This window comes from Ranitomeya variabilis, chromosome 1 (assembly GCF_051348905.1).
Source record: "Ranitomeya variabilis isolate aRanVar5 chromosome 1, aRanVar5.hap1, whole genome shotgun sequence".
Classification (NCBI taxonomy): Eukaryota; Metazoa; Chordata; class Amphibia; order Anura; family Dendrobatidae; genus Ranitomeya; species Ranitomeya variabilis.
In genome coordinates this window covers 268,447,806-268,473,213 of record NC_135232.1, presented here as the reverse complement: position 1 = coordinate 268,473,213, position 25,408 = coordinate 268,447,806, and the positions used below count along the sequence as shown (strand labels likewise).

The following is a 25,408-nucleotide window of genomic DNA, read 5'->3' as shown; positions in this document are numbered from 1 at the left end:
TCTCATTGCGGGTACATAACAAAACACTGAGATGAACTTTTGTTAATGACCAAATACTTATTTTCCACCATAATTTGCAAAAGAAATCTTGCCAAATCAGACAAGGTGATTTTCTGGATTTGTTTTCTCATTTTGACTCTCATAGTTGTGGTCTACCTATGTTGTCAATTACAGGACTCTCATCTTTTTAAGTGGGAGAACTTGCACAATTGGTGGCTGACTAAATACTTTTTTTCCCCCCCACTGTATATGTAAAAGTTGAGTAGTCAGTTAGCTCTTTTTCCTGTGGAATTAGGTCAGCAGCTGGGATAAAGCCATAGTACATAGCAGTTGGGGAAAACTAAGACGGCTATACAAGGATGATGAAATAGGAGAACTGCAACAAAATAATCCAGTGTAGCAGAAAATATCTGAATCCTAAATTATAGATGCATAGAGCTGGAATAATAGTACTTTCAATGCAATAAAAAAAAAGTCCTTTTAACATATTTTAATTTAATAATTCTGCTCACTTATGAAATATATCAGCATGTAGTCAGATGACTTCCCTGCTCATTTATTAGACGAGTCGTACAGGAGCTTGGAACCTTTGGAATGGCTATTTGCGATTGAAATAATCTAATCTGGCTTTAAGTCGCTCTTTGAGCTCAGGAGGGAGTGACTGATGCTCCTTGAAACGTGTTATTGACTCATGTGCTTCTTTGAACAGATCTGCTCCGATTGCTTCCTCCACTCTTTGCTTCCAGGCTGACAACTTGGGCTTGTCCTCAAAAACATCAACCCCACATGCAATTGCCTGTAAATAAAGAGTTGTAATAATATGCTAGATATTAAAGGGAACATCCAATTCATGCTGCAGAAACCAAGCTGATCGAATACTTTCAATGTGAGACAGGGGCCATATGACCCACTCTGCATGCCGGGGTCACACAACCCGGATGTTCAAGCCCAACTTTTGCTAGAAAGTTGAGCCCCGGGGCATTAGGGTCTGTTCTGCAGACTGCTGACAATTCATAGTTAGAAAAATCACCAGTCTAGGGCTGCCCATTCCTTTATTAACTGAAAAGGGCAGCCCGCCCTTACTAAAAAAGAAAAAATAAATAAAATAAGGTAGCCTTAGATTGGCGATTGGATCTCTTTAAGCGATTCTGTAAACTATCAACTGCTCCAGTTGCAAGAGTCAAAGATCAAGTAAGCATTGAAAGGAATCTGTCGGTCGATTTATGCTTTTCAAACCACAGGCAGCATGTATGAGAATATGGCTACAGACTGCAGCCAGGTATAATTTTCTAAATAGTTTGAAGAACTGACCGGGGAGCATAGACAGAGATGAGACCAGTCCTGTGCCGTACCTGGCTGTCTTTTCCCAGGACCACTCCAGCCAATTGACAAGTCTTTCAATACTAAAGAGACCTGTCAATCACCTGGAGCAGGGCTGGGAAAAGACAGCCAGGGGCAGCCCAGGCCTAGTCTCGTATCTGCCTATTGTTCTGGGCCGGCTCTTCAAACTATACCTTCTAGAAAACACCCGAGTGTTTCATATAATTTTATACCTGGCTGCAACCGTTCATTCTGCCGATGTTTGAGCAGCAGGAATTACTCACACGTTCCTTTTAAAATGTGGTTGTCTACTACTGGACAACTAAATGATTGAGCAGTGGTTGTCCAATAGAGATTTTAGGGGGAAAACAAAATAGAGCAAATACGATATACTCACCTGCATAATCTCTACAATAGCAACCAAATCCGCAATGGAGAGCTCATCCCCTGCAAAGAATTGTTTGTCCTGCAGGAATTTAGTTTCTATGGCTGTCAACGTCCCATTAAGCTCGGATAGAGCAGGATTTAAATTTTCAGGCGCGGCTTCATGACCAAGGATATATGGAGTCATGCCCTGGAACAAAAAGGCAGGAGTACTTGGAATTTATTAAATCTACATCCTACTGTAATAAATATTAATGTACATTAATTTATGATCACAAATTGACAGTATGCATTTCAGATATAAAAGGCAGGATGCCCATAGAATTACTGAAACAACCTTGCACCACAATAACTTGCTTAGAGGGCCCTCCACTGGGAATCCCGTTATCCTGACACTGGGGCTTTCAATTGCTCTGCTTAAAGGAGTTTTCCTTACAAATAGAGTAAATTTTAATCAATAGGTCTTGGAATAATAATTTCCACAACTGGATGGGTTTAAATACAGCGTTCTTGTGCTGAGATAATCTTATAAATGTGCTCCTGCTGTGTACTGGATGTCTGAATGTACAGTGACATGGTCTGATCTTACCACATCTCCTGGGCAGGAGAGGAAGCAAAAGAGGATACAGACAGGACAGCACGGGATCACAGCTGATTCTTTCTGTGAGGTAAAACATGTTTTACCTTACAGAAAGAATCATTTGCGATCCCATGCTGTAATATCTGTATAGTCTTTCCTTCCTCCCCTGCCCAGGAGCTGTGATCTGACCTGACCATGTCCCTGTACAGTGAGACACGGCCATTACACAGTACACAGCAGGGACACATGTATAAGATTATCTCAGCTCAGGAACATTTTATTTTAACACATCCAATTGTGCAAATTATTATTATTCCAAGATCTATTGATTAAAATGTGCATTGTTTGTAGGAAAACCCCTTTAAATGAAACGATGGCTGGGCATATGCCCCACTGCTCCAGTCTCACTCTTGTACTGCCGGAGCAGAGTACAGCATTTGGCCAACCCTGGTAGTTCAAAGGAAAAGAAGCTGTGACAGCCATCACTCCAAATAGTGCACTTCAGAGCAAGTGTGGCCTCCATTTCTTCATATGCCACACAATGCAAACAATCCACCAGAAGAGACTGATGACCGTGCCACCCAAACGCCTATCCATATTCCAAAAACCTATTCACCTGATTAGGGCTCTTTATTTTAAAGACACATTTACCTTGACCCAAAACACTCTGGAACAGTGTGGACGTGTATTTGCATGTTGCCAAGACAGGTACTCATCTACACGAGCACGTTTCTGGAGGTCTGATGGGTACCAGTGATCTGGGGTCTTATACTTGTTAGCTAGATATTGTAGGATTGCAGTGCTGGAAAGAGAATGAAAGCCGAGTAAGCACAAACTATTAGGGTAAATATATAATTATGTACACAGCATTGACAAGGCCTGATAGTTGCTGGATTATCACATGTTCTGGATTACTAGGCAGTCGTTAAAAGAACAAAGTACCAAGGGCACGAAGAATAAAAACCCAATATTAAACATTGTTCACACACTATTATTGTGAGAACTGAGCATCTATTCCTTGAGGGCCTTGAACTAAGTATGGAAATGTCCTAGGACTGTGAGGGAGGTTTGGTTGGTACCCTTAAGTAAAAGTGTGGGAAATAATGGGGCTGCCCTATGCAAATAGGGGTGTGGTTTGATAAGGATGATAAGAGGGCAAAAGAGCACCAATGGACATTCAGCCAGTTTACCTGAGTGTGAAGAGCCCACCCGCCCGCATTTATTTTTTGTGTGTTAAATTAATGGTTTATAGCAAGATTTATGGTTTTGTTAGTTGTTACAGCATGGCGGTTCTCGTCCAAGCCCGATGAGTTTTTTTTGCAAGGCTTGCTGTGCATCAGCGGTTGGCCTTTGGTTTTTCTTTTGGTATAAAAGCATAAAAAAATGGGAATGGACGATGAATGATTTTTGGTAATGAATGTAATGTGTATTTTGGTTAAATAAAAGCTGTGGCCAACCCACTTAACCCAACACTTGTGTTTCCTGGTATTTTTATTCAAAACAACCTGGTAAGGTTGTGTGTTTTGTTGGTAACACAGCCCAATTATTATGGGAAAGGGTTGCTATGTTTTACACTCCTTGCAGTCATAGATGTGAATGGTGAGGTTTCTGCAACAAGAGCATGAATTCAGAAATAGGAGTTCAGATATTTCTGCAACAATCCTGTAAACATACCGTTAGGAGTAAATGAAAAAAAAAAGGTTTTCTGGAGCATTAGGGGTTATCTTCTGCTGTATTCCCATTGTAAAATACACAGTAATTATAATGTGCAGTCAATAAATCTAATTCATAAATGAAAATGTAACAGCAACTTAATCCAAGATTATAAGGGTTAGGAAGTGATCTAAACATGGATTTGTAGCATCTGCTATGCAATCCCAATGTTATAAATGTAATATACTGCTACCCCATTTTGTAGTAATAATGAGTGAGAACTGCCATCTGAGAGAAAAAATCCAATCCAAACGATTTTATTTTTTATGTAAAATATCGTATATACGCCTAGTTTTTCAGCACAAACCAGGACAGCGAAGGGGGGAGCCACACATACTAGGACAGGACGGGGGGATCCACGCATACCAGGATAGGGATAAGGGGACAATGCATACCCGGCTTATACTCGAGTCAATAAGCTTACCCAGTTTTCCGTCGCAGCATCTCGTTGGTGCTGGCTTCCAGCAAGCTCTTCCTGTGCTGAGTGATCACATGGTACCACTCATTAAGGTAATAAATATGCACTCGTCTCCACTCCCATAGGCGTGGAGGAAATATTCATTACCTTAATGAGCGGTACCACTTGAACGCTCGGCACAGGAAGAGCTGCTGGAAGCCAGAACGAGGTGATGAGAGGGTGAGTAGGATGTTTGTTTTTTAGTAATAGGAAGCATGCATACAAGGAAGGGAGGGGTCACACATACCATGACAGGACAGAGGGGAGCCTCGCATACCATGACAGGGATAAGGGGACAATGCATGCCCGGCTTCTACTCGAGTCAATAAGCTTACCTAGTTTTCCGTGGCAAAATTAGGCGCCTCAGCTTATACTCGAGTATATACGGTACCTTTATTTTTTTTTTATTCCTGAGATACGCTCTCTGGAAACCATTCACATACTTAATGTACATAACTATACTTAATGTATATACTAATGGTGGAATTAGAACTGATAACTAAGTAAACTTATCTAGGCTATACAACAGGGGACAGGTCCTCCGGAAATAGACTTTACATGGGGTGGGACAGAGGAGGATATTTGTTTTATTTTTATTTCCAATATTATCTTCAGTAAAAAAAAAAAAAAAAAAAAAAAATTGATTATCTAACATCACCTCCTCTCCATTCATAATTACTTCTACACAAATCCAGCCCTGTTGCATCAGTTTTTCACGTAAAAAAAAGAAAATCTACAAATATTTAAAAAGTACATTTACATAGTTTAGAATTAAAAAAAAAAAATTAAGTTTGATAAATTTGCTTTAACCCCTTAACGACCGCTGATACGCCTTTTAATGGCGGTAGTTAAGGGTACTTAAACCACGGCGACATAACGGCGATGTGGAAAAAAATGTATGGCGCCCCCCAGAGTCAGAATTTCTCCATGGTCTTGGCTGACATCTTCTGGTAAGAAAATGGTGGGTGCATGCGCAGTGCGCCTGCCTAGATCGGCACCAATAGGAGATCTTTTCTATTGGTTCATTTTGATCACCGTGAAAGAACTATCACAGTGATCAAAATAAAAAAAAATAAAAATCAACCCCCCCCCCCCCTTTATCACCTCTTTAGATAGGGAACAATAATGAAATAAATATTATATATATATATATATCTATTTCCATTTTTCCATTAGGGTTAGAGTTGAGCTTAAGTGAGGGGCTAAAGTTAGGGTTAGGGTCAGGATTACGTTTATGGTTGGAATTAGGGTTAGGGTTGGGATTAGGGTTAGGGGTGTATTGGGGCTAGGGCTGGAGTTAGAATTTGGGGGTTTTCACTGTTCAGGCACATCAGGGGCTCTCCAAACGCGACATGGCGTCTGATGTCAAATTGGACAACTTGCGGTCCAATTTCTCCTGTGACCCTTGTGAAAAAAAAAAAAAATTGGGCTAAAAAATCATTTTTGTGGAAAAAAAAGAATTTTTATTTTCGCGTCTCTGCATTATAAACTTTAGTAAAACACTTGGGGGTTCAAAGTTCTCACAACACATCAAGATAAGGTCCCTGGGGGGGGGGGGGGTCTAGTTTCCAAAATGGTGTCACTTATGGGGAGTTTCTACTGTTTAGGGGCTTTGCAAATGTAACATGATGCCCGCAAACCATTCCATCAAAGTCTGCATTCCAAAACGTCACTACTTCCCTTCCGAGCCCCAAGGTGTGCCCGAACAGTTTTTTCTCACATGTGGGGTACCAGCGTACTCAGGACAAATTGGACAACTTTTGCGGTCCAATTTCTCCTGTGACCCTTGTGAAAATAAAAAATTGGGGGCTAAAAAAATAATTTTTATGGAAAAAAAAATGATTTTTTATTTTCACGGCTCTACATTATAAACTTTAGTGAAACAATTGGAGGTTTAAAGTAATCACCACACATCTAGTTAAGTTCCTTGGGGGTTCTAGTTTCCAAAATGGTGTCAGTTGAGGGGGGTTTCCACTGTTTAGGCACATCAGGGGCTCTCCAAACGCGACATGGCATCCGATCTCAATTCCAGCCAGTTCTGCATTGAAAGAGTCAAACAATACTCCTTCCCTTCCGAGCTCTGCCATGCGCCCAAACAGTGGTTTACCCCCACATATGGGGTATCGGCGTATTCAGGAGAAATTGTGCAACAAATTTTTTGGTTCATTTTCTGTTTTTACAAAAAAAAAACTGGTTCTGAAATAAAATGTTTGTGAAAAAAAGCTAAATGTTCATTTTTTTCCCTTTCACATTGCTTCAGTTTCTGTGAAGCATGTAAAGGGTTAATTAAGTTCTGGAATGTGGTTTTGAGCACCGTGAGGGGTGCAGTTTTAGAATGGTGTCACTTTGGGTATTTTCTGTCATGTACACCCCTCAAAGTCAACTTTTAACCTTTAACCCCTTCCCGACATGTGACGGTATAGTACGTCACATGTCGGGACCCCCGCTTTGATGTGCGCTCCGGCGGTGAGCGCACATCAAAGTCGCGACATGTCAGCTGTTTTTTACAGCTGACATGTGCGCGCAATAGCGGCGGGTGAAATCGCGATCACCCGCCGCTATTAACTAGTTAAATGCCGCTGTCAAACACAGACAGCGGCATTTAACTACCGCATCCGGCCGTGCGGCCGGATATGAGCGCATCGCCGACCCCCGTCACATGATCAGGGGTCGGCGATGAGTCAGGAAGGTAACCATAGAGGTCCTTGAGACCTCTATGGTTACTGATTGCCGGTGGCTGTGAGCGCCCCCCTGTGGTCGGCGCTCACAGCACACCTGCATTTTAGCTGCATAACAGCGATCTGATGATCGCTGTTATGTAGCAGAGCCGATCGGGCTGTGCCTGCTTCTAGCCTCCCATGGAGGCTATAGAAGCATGGCAAAAGTAAAAAAAAAAAGTTTTTAAAAATGTGAAAAAAATAAAAAAAATATAAAAGTTTAAATCACCCCCCTTTCGCCCCAATCAAAATAAATCAATAAAAAAAACCCCCAACCTACACATATTTGGTATCGCCGCGTTCAGAATCGCCCGATCTATCAATAAAAAAAAAGCATTAACCTGTTCGCTAAATGGCGTAATGAGAAAAAAATTCGAAACGCCAGATTTACGTTTTTTTGGTCGCCACGACATTGCATTAAAATGCAAAAACGGGCGATCAAAAGAACGTATCTACACCAAAATGCTATCATTAAAAACGCCAGCTCGGCACGCAAAAAATAAGCCCTCACCTGACCCCAGATCACGAAAAATGGAGACGCTACGAGTATCGGAAAATGGCGCAATTTTGTTTTGTTTTGTTTTTTGCAAAGTTTGGAATTTTTTTTCACCACTTAGGTGAAAAATAACCTAGTCATGTTAGGTGTCTATGAACTCGTAGTGACCTGGAGAATCATAATGGCAGGTCAGTTTTAGCATTTAGTGAACCTAGCAAAATAGCCAAGCGAAAAACAAGTGTGGGATTGCACTTTTTTTGCAATTTCACTGCACTTGGAATTTTTTTCCCGTTTTCTGGTACACGACATGCTAAAACCAATGATGTCGTTCAAAAGTACAACTCGTCCCGCAAAAAATAAGCCCTCACATGGCCAAATTGACGGAAAAATAAAAAAGTTATGGCTCTGGGAAGGAGGGTAGCGAAAAACGAAAACGGAAAAACGGAAAAAGCTCCGGGGGTGAAGGGGTTAACTTCCTAACAAAAAAATATTTGTTTCCAAAATTGTGCAGATGTAAAGTAGACATGTAGGAAATGTGATTTGTTAAGAATTTTTTGTGACATATCTCTATGATTTAAGAGCATAAAAATTCAAAGTTTGAAAACTGCAACATTTTCAAACTTTGCCATATTTCCGTTTTTTTCATTAATAAACACAAAGTCATATTGAAGAAATGTTACCACTAACATGAAGTACAATATGTAAAGAAAAATGGGTATTACACCTACCGATAATTCGGTTTCCAGGAGTCCATCCTGACAGCACATTGGAGGACGTCCTCCTCCTCCTTGCAGGGACAGGAAATACAACACGAGAGGTTAAAAGGTCCCACTCCACCCCCTTTCCCTCAGTGTTTTGACAAGTACCACACCATGGATAGATATACTTTGAAAACTTTATTAACCAAACATATTACAGCATATGAACTGGCATGAATAGGGGGGGAAATAACGGTGCTGTCAGGATGGACTCCTGGAAACCGAATTATCGGTAGGTATAATACCCATTTTCCAGGACGTCCCCCTGACAGCACATTGGAGAATACCAAAGAAAACCTCCTTTAGGGTGGGACAACTGCTTGGAGAACTTTTCTCCCATATGACATCTGCTGAGCTGCCATCACATCTAATTTATAATCCTTACAAAATGTGTTTACCCTGGCCTAAGTTGCGGCCTTGCAAATCTGATCTAGGGACGCTCCTGCACGTTCAGCCCAGGATGCTGAAACAGCCCTAGTAGAGTGCGCTTTTATCCCTGTTGGGCAAGCTATCCCTTCTGATGAGTAGGCTTTTGAAATTATAGTCGTGATCCATCTAGCTATTGAAGCCTTGGACGCTTTTTTACCTTTATTCTTACCCCTAAAAAGATTAGGATCTTTCCTCCAGGAGCTAGTGGCCTCTAGATAGTTTAATACCGCCCGCCTAACATCAAGGGAGTGTAAAGCCTGTTCTTTTTCATTAGCAGGGTTCTCACAAAAGGACGGTAAAATTATCTCCTGGTCTCGGTTTTTAACTGAGGCTATTTTAGGGATAAAAGCCGGATCTAATTTCAGAATTATATGGTCCTCTCTAACCTGAAGGTATGGATCCTTGATAGAAAGAGCCTGAATTTCACCTATGCGTTTAGCAGTTGTAATCGCTACTAAAAAGGCCGTTTTCCAGGTACGTATTGAAAAGGGCATGTCCTCCTCGAGAGTATAAGGATTTTTACATAGAGCCCTGAGGACCAGATTTGTCCCATGTAGGAGCTAGTTGTCTTATAAGAAGGACGTAATCTCTGGATAGCTCTAACAAATCTAATTATCCAGTGGTGGGAGGCCAACGGATAATCTAAGAAGGTACTGAGGGCCGAAATCTGGACTTTAATTGTACTCGGCCTGAGCCCCAAGTTAAAGCCAGTCTGTAAAAAATTTAAGACTCTAGGAACATCCAAAGCTCCCGGTATCACGGCCGACCTGCCACTTTCCAAACAGAATTTCCTCCAGATCTTGTGGTAGATGGCTGTGGTCACAGGCTTCCTACTAGTCTGGATGGTTGTGATTACTTCTTCCGAAAGACCTCTGGATTTCAAGATGTCCCTTTCAGGATCCATGCTGATAGATGTAATCTCTCCGGGTCCTGATGCAAAACCGGCCCTTGATGAATGATATTCTTCCATACCGGGAGTTTGATAGGATCTTCCACTGTCATGGCTCCCAACAAGGGGAACCAACTTCTCTTTGGCCAGAATGATACAATCGTCAGCACCGTTGCCTGGTCCTCTTGAATCTTCCTGAGCACTACTGGAATAAGTGCTATTGGGAGAAAAGCGTAAGACAGAGGTTCGTTCCATGCTTGGCTTAGGGCATTGACTGCTTCCGGCATGTCTGAAGGGTTGAGTGAATAAAATCTGGACACTTTTGAATTTTTCCTTGTGGCGAAACAATCTATCCTGGGCATTCCCCAACGGTGGCATAGTATTTGAAACATTTCTTGATTTAATTCCCATTCGGTTGGACAAACTTTCTTTCTGCTTAGATAGTCGGCTAGGATGTTTTGGGATCCTTCTAGATGCACTGCTGTTATTGATAGGACAACGTTCTCTGCCCAGGCAAATATTCTTTGCGCTAGATTTTGAAGCGCCCTGTGTCTGGAACCTCCTTGATGTCTCAAAAAGGATACTGCCGTCACGTTGTCTGATAGGATCTTTACGTGTTTGTCCTTTAGACATGAATAGTTTCTTCTGAGAGCTTCCCAAGCTGCGTATAGTTCTCTGTAATTTGACGACATCCGACTGATTTCTTCGGGCCACTTGCCCTGAAAGAATCTTCCTTCCAAGTGTGCTCCCCATCCCCACTGACTTGCGTCCATGGTGATTACCACACAAGGGGATGATATCCAAGGGACGCCCATTTTTAGATTGTAGTCCTGGGTCCACCATCGTAGAGATCTTCTTGCCTTCATTGAAAGGAGCATCTTCCTGTCTAGTGATGAACGAGAACGATCCCATACCGAGAGTACTTGTTCTTGTAAAGGTCTTGAGTGCGCCTGAGCCCATCTGACACATGGGATGCAAGCTGTCATCCTCCCCAAGATTTCCATGGCCATTCTTATCGTAAGTGGCCTTTTTGGAACTATAGAATCATCTTTATTAAGGAGATTCGTTTGTCCCTTGGCAAGAAGGATTGTCTGGTTGTAGAATCAAAGAGTACTCCCAGAAAGATTTTTTGAGTCTCTGGTCTTAGATGAGACTTTTTTCAGTTTACCACCCATCCTAGTTGTTCCAATACTGCTATAACCCGATCACTGTGTTGCAGCAGAATGACCTCTGTCCGTGCTACGATGAGAAAATCGTCCAAGTACGGAATTATTGTTATTCCTTGGTTTCTTAGGAAAGCCACTACTTCTGCTACCAATTTCGTGAAAATTCTTGGAGCAAATGCTAGACCGAACGGGAGGCATTGAAATTGGAAGTGGCAGGTTTGGTCCGGAAAACTCACCGAGAATCTCAGTAGCTCCTGAGATGAGGGGTGTATCGGAACCTGATAATACGCACTCTTCAGATCGAGAGTGCACATCACCGAATCCTTGTTTACCAGGTGAATGGTTGATCTGATTGATTCCATTCTGAATTTTTTGTACCTGACGTATACATTCAGAGGTTTCAAATTTATTATTGTACGGGACTCTCCCGACGCTTTTGGAATTGAAAATAGGGAGGAATAATGACCTGTGCCTAGTTCCGGAAAGGGAACCCGAACTATAACCCAGGATTTGTACAGACCTTGCAGGTCTGAGACCATCGGGGACTTTGTAGCTACCACTGTTGGTGCAATAACCCTTTGCGGTATGCGGGAAATCAGCTCTATTCTGTAACCGTCTGAGATTACTTTGAGGACATAACTGTTGTCTGATATCTGATTCCAATGACTTAAAAAGAAGCTTAGTCTCCCGCCTATACCTATGGCGTCATTGCTTTCTTGGTCTATAACGTGAACCAAAAAGGGAGGATCTTCCCCTTCTGTTCTGGACGTAAGAACTCCTAAAGGTTCCTCTGCCTGATCTCCACTGCTCTCTATACTCCGGTTGTCTGCGTGGGGGAGGGGGGGGGGGGGGGAAGTGGTCTTCTCCGAAAGGGCTGAAATCTCCTAGGTTTATCCTCAGGGAACCCTTTTTTACTGTCAGCGGCAGATTCTAGAATGTCATCTAAAGCCTGACCAAATATTCTAGAGCCTGTGAATGGAATGGCACACAACTTATTTTTGGATGCATTATCCCCCGACCAAGATCTAAGCCAAATGGCCCTTTGGGTTGCATTTGACAAAGAGCTATTTCTAGCCGCAAATCTAACCGATTCAGCCGAGGTGTCTGCCATGAAGGCCGTGGCTGACTTTATGATAGGTAGGGACGAAATTATATCAGCCCTTGGAGTTTTATTAATCAAATGTTCTTCCAATTGTTCCATCCATAGGAACATGGATCTTGCTACTGACGTGACTGCGATGTTGGTCTTTATTAAAGCTGCTGAAGTCTCCCAGGCTCGACGTAACAGGATACCCGCCTTACGGTCCATTGCATCTTTGAGACTAAATGAATCTTCAAAAGGTATGGATGTCTTCTTTGCCACCTTGGCTATTGGGACATCTACCTTAGGAATTTCTTCCCATGTCTTGATCACTTCTGGATCGAATGGAAGACGATTTTTAAACTCTCTAGACATCACCAACCTACATTCCACATCTCTCCATTCCTGTGATATCATACGACGAATATGGTCGCTCACCGGGAACACTGTTTGTTCCTGATGTGTGAGACCTCCGAACATCTGATCTTGTCTAGATCTTGGACGTGGATCTTCCTTTATCTGCATGGTACTTCTGACCGCTTGAACCAGCTCTTCTGTGTCTTCTACCGGAAAGTAATACCTTCTCCCTTGCTCCTGTTCTTCCAATGGCAATTCTCCTTCTTCCTGGTCAAAATCTCTGTATTCCGATTCTGCTTCTGAAGAACCCTCCTGGTCTTCCTGTTCTGGATCCCTTCTTGGTCTCTTACGAGCTGGACTCGGACTGCCCATATCCCGTTGAGACATAGAGGCCAAAGAACTTTGGATCTCCTCGCGGATTAGACTCCTCATCTCCGATAACATTGCTGGTTGTTCATCTCTGACGACCTTAGTGATACAAGAACTCCAGAGAGCTTTCTTGTATGCTTCTGAAAGCTTCACATTACATATGGAGCACCTCTTACATTTTGTTAACACTTTGCCCGGCTTTTTTGCCTGAGAGAGGGGAGTCTGAGTGGCCTCTTTATCCGACAATAAGAATAAGAACGTCTCAGTGTGCGTGCGGGCGTATATAAGTAGTCTGCACACTGCGCACTTACCCCCGTCTCCTCATTTCTGTCCTCCACATTCTCTGTTGAGAAATGCCCCATATAAATATGTGATTTTAACAAACAAATGAGGGATATAGCAGCATCTGCCGCACTCACCCTTAGTCTCTGGCATATTGCAACAGCCTGGCTCGCACAGACCCACACAATCCTGTGTCCTGCAGCCAAATCGCTACTCCCGAATTTCAAATCTGGCGCTCCTCACACCGGAAGGAACGCTGGATGAGAATCTGCGGTGCTCTGTGTTTTGCGCCTTTAAAGACGCTCACTTCCGCGTTCCACCAGGTGGAAGGCACGCTGAGATGCCGGGAGGAGAGAGCGTCGAGGCACGCCCCCGGATATGATGTCACCTTACCTGCGCTGATAACGGAAGTATTGTCCGGTATATGAGTTCTTACTGCCGCGTTCCACGCTGTGGAACGCTCGCTGCACCTGCTGCTGGCGCCGGATTTTTCCCCCATGCGGCGCCTCTTCTCCTGGCACCTGAACCGAGAGCCCCCCCGGGAGGAAGCGGTTCAACCCAGGAGCCCGTCCGCTCAACTGGTCTCTGGGCAGAGGGACTCCCCACCGGGAAGTTTCTGCCTGGGGCTTAATACTGCGGGGGAAGGATATTGGCCTAGCTGCACGATCCCCCGAGCCCTCCGGTCTGGTGAGTCTTCACGCTGTATAGCGCTGTTCCTCTCGTGTGTCCCTCCATGCAGGGACAGGAAAAACAGAGGGAAAGGGGGCGGAGTGGGACCTTTTAACCTCTCGTGTTGTATTTCTTGTCCCTGCAAGGAGGAGGAGGAGGACGTCCTCCAATGTGCTGTCAGGGGGACGTCCTGGAAAATAATCTCAGAATCACCGGGATCCATGGAAGCGTTCCAGAGTTATAACCTCATAAAGAGACAGTGGTCAGAATTGTAAAAATTGGCTGTCACAAAAGGGGTTAACATGATTCTTTACCTCTCCGCCATTGTGAAGTCTCCATCCTTGAGAGCTGGCACCTTACGAAGTTGGTTCACCTTGCCAAAATCTTCTTTCAGCTGATCTCCTAAAAAAAGGATCCAAATATTCTGTATTGAGATCAGGACATTTCCAGAAATATACTACCGTGATTTATCATTACACCTGTTCATCTTCACAATTTGGGCACAGTATGTGCTGCTATCAGTATCGCATTATGAGGATTAGCCGGATTACTTACGGTAATGCTCTTTTAATGAGTCCATGACAGCACCCACTGGAGAGATAGGGATCCGCCCCAAGGAACAGGAAACCTACAGAGACATAAAAGGGGGCGGTCCCCCTCTCCTCCTCAGTTTAATTTCAGAGTACCCGGAGGACCGCCAGTGTTAGTCAATCATCACAATGTATCATCAGAATATAAACTTCATAGAAGTAATTACATTGGCTTTTATTAGGGAGGGATGTGACTGGGTGCTGTCATGGACTCATTAAAAGAGCATTACCGTAAGTAATCCGGCTATTTACCCTTCGCCATGACAGCACCCACTGGAGAGATTTCCAGAGACCAACACCTAGGGGGGGACCACCGTGCTGAGGATAGTCCTGCCAAAGTGTAGGTCAGAGTCGGAAGACAGGTCGAGCCTGTAGTGATTATAGAAAGTGGAAGGAGCCAACCAAGTTGCAGCCTTACATATATCTTCGATTGGCACGTTCCCTTTTTCGGCCCAGGAAGAAGCCATGGCTCTGGTGGAATGTGCTTTGATGCCCTCCGGAGGTTCTTCATTTTTCATGGAATAGGCCAACCGGATAGCGTCTCTTATCCATCTGGATAATGTTGCTCTTGTGACTCCATATCCTTTCTTTTTGCCCTGGAAGGATATGAACAGAGCCCTACTCTGCCTCCAACTACTAGTTTTCTCAATATATTGCAAAACTACTCTCCTGACGTCTAGAGTATGGAATTTTTGTTCTTCAGGAGTAGAGGGGTCTTTAAAGAAGGTAGGAAGATGTATCTCCTGTGACCTGTGGAACTTCCCTGCTACCTTAGGAAGGTATAGGGGGTCCGGTTTTAAGATTAGTCTGTCATGAAATGTGAGAAGGTAAGGTTGATCTATCGACAAGGCCTGAATGTCGCTGACTCTTCTAGCCGATGTTAAGGCTACTAAGAAGGCTGTTTTTAACGACAAGTGTTTTAAAGATGCTGTGTCTATAGGCTCAAACGGAGATTCTGTTAGAGAGTCTAAGACTAGATTTAGATCCCAAGGAGCTACCCTAGGTATGTGGACAGGAGTAACTCGTTCACAGGCCGTGATGAAGCGGGATACCCATTTATTACCAGCAATATTATGGCCATAGAGGGCACCCAGAGCAGACACCTGGACCTTTAATGTGTTAACTGACAGACCTAACTCTTTCCCTTTCTGTAGAAATTCTAATATAGATTTTATTGGGACTTCAGAGGGGTTTGAACTAGTATGGAACTGTAGAAATTTCTTCCATACTTTGGTGTAAATTTTTGTCGTAGATGGTTTCCTGCTAAGCAGGAGTGTATCAATTAGGCCTTTTGAAAACCCCCTGGAATTTAATATCTGCCTTTCAAATTCCAGGCCGTCAGGTGGAGGCTGTCCACCTGAGGGTGGAAGAAAGGTCCCTGAGAGAGAAGGTTTGGGATTGAGGGAAGGACCCAAGGATCCGTCACCGACATTGACCGCAGGCACGAGAACCATGGTCTCTTGGGCCAGAATGGCGCTATCAGTATTATCCTGGCCTGCTCTTCCCTGATTTTCCGTATTACTTGTGGAAGCAGAATTATCGGAGGGAAAGCATACGCCAGCTTGAATTGCCATGGTATTTGAAGAGCATCTAGAATGTCCGGGTGATCTGCACGGGACCGAGATGCGAATTTGTGGACTTGTTTGTTTTGTTTTGTAGCGAACAGGTCTATTTGGGGTTTGCCCCATAACAATGTTATCTTGTGGAAAATGTGAGGATTGAGACACCATTCTCCTTGATGAAGAGTGTGTCGACTTAGAAAGTCCGCTTGTTGATTGTCCTCTCCTTTGATGTGGACTGCCGAGAGGGACAACAGATGCTTTTCGGCCAGGATTAAGGTACTGTTTGCGGAAGACATTAGAGCGTCTGATCTTGTGCCGCCTTGTTTGTTTAAATACGCCACTGTCGTAGTGTTGTCTGAACAGATTCTGACGTGGCTTCCTCGTAGCTGTGGGAGAAATTGACGCAGTGCATAGTTTACCGCATTCAATTCTTTCAGGTTTGATGAATATAAATCCTCATTCTTATCCCAGGTTCCCTGGCAGAATCTATCTCCCATGTGTGCGCCCCACCCGTGGGGACTAGCGTCCGTAGTTATCGTGTGGGATGGTGATATTACCCAAGGGACACCCCCCGCTAGGTTGTCTTTATTTAGCCACCACTATCCGAGAAAGTCTTATCCTCCTTAAAGTTATTTTCGATTCAAGGTGCCCCAGAAATTTTCTCTGTTCCCGAAGTATCTGATGTTGTAATGTTCGGGTATGAAGTTGTGCCCACTGAACGGCTGGAGTACAGGAGGAGAGGGATCCTAGCAAGGACATTCCTGCTCTCAGGGACATTTGAGGTTTGTGAATGGCCGCCACAACTTTACCCTCTATAAGAGATATTTTTTCTTGGGGAAGTAGACATTTTTGCTTTATGGAATCTAGATTAAATCCCAAAAATGTCTGAAGAGAAAGTGGGATGAGTCTGGATTTTTTATAGTTGACGATCCAGCCCAGGCTTTCTAAGGACGAGACAGTGTCAGCTAATCGTTCCGCACACTGAAGGGATGAATTTCCTACAACTAAAAAATCATCTAAGTAGGGAATGATTAATGTGTCTCTCTGGCGAAGGTAGGCCATTACTTCTAACATTACCTTCGTGAAGATCCTGGGTGCCGTGGAGAGACCGAAGGGCATGGCTGTATACTGGAAATGATGAATCTCCCCCTTCAAGAGTTACTGCCACTCTTAAGTATTTTTGATACCTACTATGGATAGGGAGATGGTAGTAGGCATCTTTTAAATCAATGCCGCCCATTCTACAATTTGGAAAAAGGAGCTTAATGGCCGATCTAATAGACTCCATTTTAAACGTATAATTTTTAATAAACGTATTGAGTTTTTTAAGATTTATAATTGTTCGAAATGAACCATCGGGTTTAGGGATTAAAAATAACGGAGAGTAGAACCCTTTACCCTCTTGTCCCTTTGGCACCCTAACTAAAACATTTTTAACTATAAGACTTCTAATTTCCAGTTCAAGGGCCTTCTGTTGCACTGGTAAGGAAAGGGCTGTTAAAATAAAGGAATCATGGGGAATTTGGAGGAATTCTATTTTCATTCCTTCCTTAATAATATTTAGCACCCAGGAACTTGACGTGATTTTTCGCCATTGGGGAAAGAAAAATTTTAACCTGCCCCCTACTGGGGTGTCTGGTGTTTCAGAATTTGTTGTCTCTACGGAAGGGGGGGCCTTTGAACATAGTGCCACCCTGTTTTCCCTCTCTTGTGGCCCATCGTGACGATCTTTCATTTTGTGTTCTTTTCCCGAACGGCCTCTTCCTAAAGGTCTTCCTATAGAAAGGAATTGAGGGGTCAGGGAAGGCTTTTTTCCTCTCTTTTGCTTTTTTGAGGATCTCGTCTAATGCTTTCCCAAACAAAAACTCACCCTCACACGGAATAGCGCAGATCTTAGCCTTTGACTGCGTATCCCCCTTCCAGCTCTTCATCCATAACGCACGTCTGGCATTATTAATTAGACCGGCTGATCTTGCTGCAAGGCGAAGAGAGTCAGCTGAAGCATCGGCCATGAATGCTGCTGCACCTCTAATTAGTGGTATCGCATCCCGCAATTTTTGTCTGGAGACCCCCTGTTCGATCTGTTGATCCAGCTGATCAATCCAAACAAGCATGGATCTAGCAGTGCACGTGCTGGCAATTGATGGTTTAAATATGCCCGTGGAAGCCTCCCATGATCGTTTCAGTGACGATTCTGCCTTCCGATCTAGAGGATCAGAAAGTAGGCCCGCATCCTCGACTGGTAGAGCTGACTGTTTTGAGGTGGAGGCGACTGCAGCGTCCACCTTAGGGATTTTAGTCAATGAAATTAACTCCTCATCATTAAAGGGGTACTTCCTTTTGGAGGCTGATGGGAGAAAACCTCTCTGGTCCTGTTTCTCCCACTCCCTCTTTATCAGTGCCTTAACCGCAGGAATTACTGGGAATGCTCTTCTCTTCCTCTCCGCCAACCCTGCAAACATGATGTCTTGTGCAGTTTGGTCGTCCTTTGTATCCTCACAACCTATAGTATTCCTGATGGACTTTACTAGGTTGTCCACCCCATCAAGGGGAAAACAAGCTCGACCCTCAATGTCGGAATGTGTTGAGGAAGAGGATGACGCCTGCGAGGAGTCTGAGTGGATAACGCCTTCCTCCTCGGACTCAGAGCTGGATATAGCCTTTTCTTTCCCGGATTTTTTAGGGGGGGTACTGGCTTGTGAGATGGCCTGTAATTCCTCTCTAATTATGGCCCGTATATCTGTGACCGACATAGATGGACTCTGCATTGTTTCCTCCATACACTGATTGCAGAGTTTTTTGGGGTGGGAATCTGGGAGAGGCTCGTCACATAACGCACATTGCTTGTGCTTAGATTTCTGTCTCTTTTTGGCCTGGGAGAAGAAGACATTTGTGGAAAAGGGTGTCAGCTTTATAGGCAGAGGGGAAATCACACTCACCCAGTGAAGCTGTACGGTACCGAAAAAGGAGGCTGCGACTTTCTGGATCTTGAATCCTTGGTCTCACTCCTGTGGCTGGCATCTGAGGACCTTCTGCTGGCTGGCTCACCTGCTGGGTCCACAGTCTTGCCTGGGGACGACATGTTGCATCGCCTGTGCGTTTGCAACTTCCCCCTTTTTATAGGCCAGGATCCGGTCAGTAAACTTTTTTTTTTTTTTTTTTTCTCTTCTCCCACAGCGGTGCACTGCGCATGCGCGAAACCGCGCTTTCCCCCACCGCTGTGTGAGTGACCCGGAAGTGCTCCTCTACCTCCGGGTCATTCTGGGGATTCTTACACCGCTCCACGCATGTGCGGCCGCCATTATCCCGGTCTGCGCTATGGAGCGGTGTACCGGCTGCCGCTGCAGCTGTGCCGCAGATCCCGGACCCTTTACCTGGTGGTCCGCGTCTGGAGCCTCTTCAAGGCCGCACCTCTGCAGCGTTGCTCCTGTGGAATCGGCGTCGTCTCTCCCGGACTCAGCCATCCCACATGCCGGCCAGACGAGGGGGGAGCCGTCTAACGGAATCTCCCCCGACGCTGCATCTGGACTGCATCCCCTGCCGTTCCCGCAGAAACCGCACAGGCGGATGCTCCTAGCCCAGGTAAGATCTTCTGTAGTCTTCAGAGATCCTGTCCCCTGGGAACAGGAAACCTAAACTGAGGAGGAGAGGGGGACCGCCCCCTTTTATGTCTCTGTAGGTTTCCTGTTCCTTGGGGCGGATCCCTATCTCTCCAGTGGGTGCTGTCATGGCGAAGGGTAAAATAACATATATACAGTAATTTTAATTTCACATTTTTTATCTTAGGGTATGCTCCCACGGTCAGTATTGGCAGAGCTTTGGACATAGCACATATCCGCTGCGTCCAAAGCGCTGCCGGCTTTTGTATGCGTGGTGATTGAGCATGTGTTCATTGAACCATGAGGAATCACCACATCCTATACATTGCATGGGTGATTTTATTTTGCGAAGACTGAGCATCTCCGTAAGATAAATAGGCATGCTGCAGTCTGGAAAGATGTGCCGCATGTCAGGATATGCAGGGAAGACGGAGGCGTCCATGCACGCATAGTGGAGATGATGTGAAGGGTTAAATTAAGAGAAATTAAAGCAGGCTTCATTTTGTGCTTTTCGACTCCCTCTTGCTGTTGTGAGATAACTTTTGTTACTAAGTAAAAGTTCATAGTTGTTATGAGACCTTGATTGTTTCAACCTGAACAAGACATGAGACTGAAGGTGTATTGTTCTAAGAAGACCTTGACGTACAGACTGTTACTGCATTCTTATAGGTTAAGAACTGTGAGCGTGTTCTTATGTTGATTGGTTGAGGTATATCTTCTAAGATTATGAAAGTGCGACACAATAAACGGGGGTCAGAGATCTGCTCGATCCCCCCAGAGACATACGTCTCTGTCTGGTCATTTTCAGTTGCCGGCAACGCCCTGTGGATCAATTTGAAAATCACTGAGTCAACCGTGAAGGGTCACTCCAGATCTTCATGAAATCCCCTCCACTATGCTGTAACATCTGGCCGCTGCGAGTTGGAGGCTGCGGATATACGCAGCGTGCTACCCGCATCGTTTACTGCCCGTGGGAACATACCCTTACAAATTCAATACAAGTGGCCGGCACCCATTAGACGGCCTCTGCCTGGAGTATGGATATTGTTCCTCAGACAGAGAACGGCGAGTCCTCGCAGAGTACAGTGCTGGGAGGATTCAAGAGTCTGCAGTCACACAGAGAGACTGCAGCCTATTCATCTTAGACCGGATGCCCTTTTTAATAAAGTTAGGTTTTAGTCAACAACACCGTTGCGGTTTTTTTTTTTTTCTTCATTTTCTCATTGCTTTCTATGGGTGAAAAAATGCTGCAAACATGCTGGAAGAATTGACATGCTGCAAATTTAGAAAACGCTGCAGTGCTCAAATTCAGTCAGGAAATTAGACAAGTGAGTGCATGAAATTTCTGAAATCTCAGTTTTTACTGGTACTGTAAAATGCAGCTTTACATTTGCAGAAAAATACAGCAAAAACTCTGCATATGAACATACCCTTGGGCTATGTGCACACATTAATGGGAACCAGTCTTTGTTGTTTATAAACTCTGCCCATCACCTTTAAGATCATAAGAATGAGGTTCCTGCAATCCCTTTATATCTTCAGACGTGCCCTTGCATACCTCCGAAAATGTGTTTTATACTTTTCCCGTGCTCTATGAAAATTGCAACAGGTGTCCCCATATGTGGTCAGCGTTGCCCCAGTCCCTCCAAAAGCCGCCTGTGTAAGTCATGCATGTAGTGCCCTAAGTCTCGCACTTTCACAGTGGAATCAGAGAGCTGCACAGGAGCACCTCACTGTGCCCTATTGAACAGCCAGTAACCCACTGCACATGCGCGAGACTAAGCACTACGTGGATGGCGGAGAGACGTCACCCACTTACATGCACTTATAAGCAGTGGCGTTTGAAGGGACCGGGGTGGCACTGTTAACATGGAGAAACCCATTGGAACGTACCGTGCAATTTACACACAGCATGGGACAAGTATAAAACACATTTTTGGAGGTATACAGGGGCACGTCTGAGGATACAAAGGGGTTGCAGGATCCTCATTCTTACGATCTTAACCCCTTTTCGACATGTGTGTAATAGTACGTCGATGCCAGACTCCCCCTGTTTGGTGTGAGCTCCGGCACGGAGTCCACAGCTTTCTGAGCACATGTCAGCTGATCTGTACAGCTGACATGTGCCTGCAACAGCTGCGATCCACTCGCGGCTGTTAACTAATTAAATGCCGCTGTCAATCTCTCCCAGTAGCATTTAACTTGTGCTTACAGGAAGCGCATCACTAATCCTGCCCATCGGTGACCTAGTCACATGATTGCCGGTCACCGATGGGTCGGCAAGACAAACAGAGGTCTATAGCAGACCTCTATGGTTGTCATTGCCAGATTGTGATGAGCGCCACCCTGATGTCGGCACTCATAGCAAGTAAGCATTTCTGCTATACACAGTCGATCTGTGCGAAATTTTGCGTTCCCGTGTGATCACTGCACACCTTAAATTGCCGCATGCGGACACATCCGCATACAACGCATGTCCCTGCATACCCAATATTAAAGATAGGTACACAGGGAAATGCAGGATGTAGGCGGAGCTTCACGGAGGAAACAAGAGGAAGTACGCCGCCACCCACAGTGCAACGAAACGCAAGTGTGAAACCAGCCTTATTGGTGCAGAAATGTCTGCAGCAAATATTTAAAGGGATTGTCTGGCCTTAGGGTACAAGTCTATAGCCATTCTAAGGCCACGACCATCTAGTCGGTACGTGACTGTGTGGCTGCAAATCAGATACTTGTGGCTACATACCCGCCACAGGAGAATCCTCATAGTGCGCAGTCCAGACTTGTATCCCAAGACCGGACAACCCCTTTAAAGGGGAACCTGTCATCTAAAAAAAAAGCTATTAACCTGTAGACATGGGGTTAACTGCATTCTCTGCACTGATGTGCTGCCTGTCAGCAGGGCCGGGTTAGGGGCAGGGAGACCAGGCAGCTGCCTAGGGCCCCCTCTCCTCCAGAGGCCCCCAGCCAGTGGATTGCCACTAATAGCACCAAACCACGCGGCCGCTATGGGGCCCAGCTCCACCCCTCCATTGGACATGCAACTTATACGCATCATAGACGCCGATACAGTTGAAAGCAGTTATGGAGGAGAGAGCGTCAGCTGATGCTCCCTCTCCCATCAGTCCCGCTCTGCTTGTGACTCAGCAGGTGCGCAATGATGTCACATCATCGTGCGCCACGCTGTGCCAGGAGTGGAGCTTACTGAGACCGAAGGCAGAGCCTGGAGCAGCGTGGGGAACAAGGAGGAGAGGAGAGTATTGTGTGTGTTTGTATATGTGTGTCCTGTGTGGGCTGCACTACACTGTGTGTATCTGCATTATAGTCTGTGTGTGTCTCTGCACTATACTATGTGTGTGGGGGCTGCACTATACTGTGTGTGCGGGGGGGGGGGCTGCACTACATTGTGTGTAAAAAAAAACCTACAAGAGACAAAATGAGCAAAAACCCTGCTGTAACTAAATAAGAAAAAGCAAAAGTGCATTTAAATAACAACACGGAGTTCTTAGTAATACTGTTTTTGATTAAACAATAGCATAAAAGCCATCCCACTGTCGACAAGGTGACCCTGATCGGGACGGTCCTACACTGTCTAATATTAAAACCTTACCATGTGTCAATGTTGACTTCAGTGTGTGAATAAGGGCAGAGAAAAGGACTATACTGTGCGTGTCTGGGGGGCTGTGTTGTGAAATTGGATTTTGGGCTCCCCCGGTGGCCACTGGTGGAATTGAACTGGTGTGCATCATCCTCTCTGTTCACCTGTTTCCATCAGGATGTGGGAGTCGCTATTTAGCCTTGCTCCTCTGTCACTTCCATGCCGGTCAACATTGTAATCTGAAGCCTTTCTGTGCATGTTCCTGCTGCTAGACAACTCCCAGCTAAGTTGGACTTTAGTCCTTGTTTGTTTTTGCATTTTGTTCCAGTTCACAGCTGTAGTTTCGTTTCTGTGTCTGGAAAGCTCTTGTGATCTGAAATTGCCACTCTGATGTTATGAGTTAATACTAGAGTCTTAAAGTAATTTCAGGATGGTGTTTTGATAGTGTTTTTAGCTGACCATGAAAGTGTCCTTTCTGTCTTCCTGCTATTTAGTAAGCGGACCTCAATTTTGCTAAACCTATTTTCATACTACGTTTGTCATTTCATCTAAAATCACCGCCAATATTTGTGGGGGCCTCTGTCTGCCTTTCGGGGAATTTTCTCTAGAAGTGAGCCAGGACTATATTTTCCTCTGCCAGGATTAGTTAGTCCTCCGGCCGGCGCTGGGCGTCTAGGGATAAAACGCAGGCTACGCTACCCGGCTACTGTTAGTTGTGCGGCAGGTTTAGTTCATGGTCAGTTTAGTTTCCATCCTTCCAAGAGCTAGTTCTTATTTTTGCTGGGCTATGTTCTCTTGCCATTGAGAACCATAACAGTTTGACCGGCCCAAAAGGGTTAAATTAATTGACAGAGAAAGGAGAGACAAGAGAAGTCTGCTGAAGATTTTTTTTTTTTTTTTTTTCCTTCAGTTCTGAGTGTGCTTGTAATTGAATCCTTGCTAGTCTGCCTTTGTTGCAGCCTTTCTCTCTCTCTCTCTCTCCTTCTAATCCTGGAATGGCTCTGTGTTCACCTGTTTAAAATGGATATTCAGAGTTTAGCTGCAGGTTTGAATAATCTTACCACGAAAGTTCAAAATTTACAAGATTTTGTTGTTCATGTTCCTATATCTGAACCTAGAATTCCTTTGCCTGAATTTTTCTCGGGGAATAGATCTTGCTTTCAAAATTTCAAAAATAATTGCAAGTTGTTTTTGTCCCTGAAATCTCGCTCTGCTGGAGATCCTGCTCAGCAGGTCAGGATTGTGATCTCCTTGCTCCGGGGCGACCCTCAGGATTGGGCTTTTGCATTGGCTCCAGGGGATCCTGCGTTGCTCAATGTGGATGCGTTTTTTCTGGCCTTGGGGTTGCTTTATGAGGAACCTCAGTTAGAACTTCAGGCGGAAAAGGCCTTGATGTCCCTATCTCAGGGGCAAGACGAAGCTGAAATATACTGCCAGAAATTCCGTAAATGGGCTGTGCTTACTCAGTGGAATGAGTGCGCCCTGGCGGCGAATTTCAGAGAGGGTCTCTCTGATGCCATTAAGGATGTTATGGTGGGGTTCCCTGTGCCTGCGGGTCTGAATGAGTCCATGACAATGGCTATCCAGATCGATAGGCGTCTGCGGGAGCGCAAACCTGTGCACCATTTGGCGGTGTCTACTGAGAAGACGCCAGAGAATATGCAATGTGATAGAATTCTGTCCAGAAGTGAACGGCAGAATTTTAGACGAAAAAATGGGTTGTGCTTCTATTGCGGTGATTCAACTCATGTTATATCAGCATGCTCTAAGCGTACTAAGAAGCTTGATAAGTCTGTTTCAATTGGCACTTTACAGTCTAAGTTTATTCTATCTGTGACCCTGATTTGTTCTTTATCATCTATTACCGCGGATGCCTATGTCGACTCTGGCGCCGCTTTGAGTCTTATGGATTGGTCCTTTGCCAAACGCTGTGGGTATGATTTGGAGCCTCTTGAAACTCCTATACCCCTGAAGGGGATTGACTCCACCCCATTGGCTAGCAATAAACCACAATACTGGACACAAGTAACTATGCGGATTAATCCGGATCACCAGGAGATTATTCGCTTTCTTGTGCTGTATAACCTACATGATGTGTTGGTGCTTGGATTGCCATGGCTGCAATCTCATAACCCAGTCCTTGACTGGAAAGCTATGTCTGTGTTAAGCTGGGGATGTAAGGGGACGCATGGGGACGTACCTGTGGTTTCCATTTCATCATCTATTCCCTCTGAGATTCCTGAATTCTTGACTGAATATCGTGACGTTTTTGAAGAACCTAAGCTTGGTTCATTACCTCCGCACCGGGAGTGCGATTGTGCCATAGATTTGATTCCGGGTAGTAAATACCCTAAGGGTCGTTTATTTAATCTGTCTGTGCCTGAACATGCTG

General features: G+C 44.7%; 1 protein-coding gene across 1 annotated transcript in view; it reads right to left on the bottom strand.

Annotated features, from left to right (window-relative positions):
• Positions 1–478: 478 nt before the first annotated feature.
• The window catches only part of LOC143814713 (glutathione S-transferase theta-1-like), a 30,295-nt gene continuing 5,365 nt past the window's right edge, over positions 479–25,408 (bottom strand). The window contains exons 2-5 of the mRNA XM_077293468.1: positions 13,982–14,069; positions 2,936–3,086; positions 1,718–1,894; positions 479–796 (exon numbers count right to left, since the gene is read on the bottom strand). Coding sequence (XP_077149583.1) covers positions 599–796; positions 1,718–1,894; positions 2,936–3,086; positions 13,982–14,069 — 614 coding nt within the window. The 3' untranslated portion in view covers positions 479–598. The remainder of the gene's footprint in view (positions 797–1,717; positions 1,895–2,935; positions 3,087–13,981; positions 14,070–25,408) is intronic.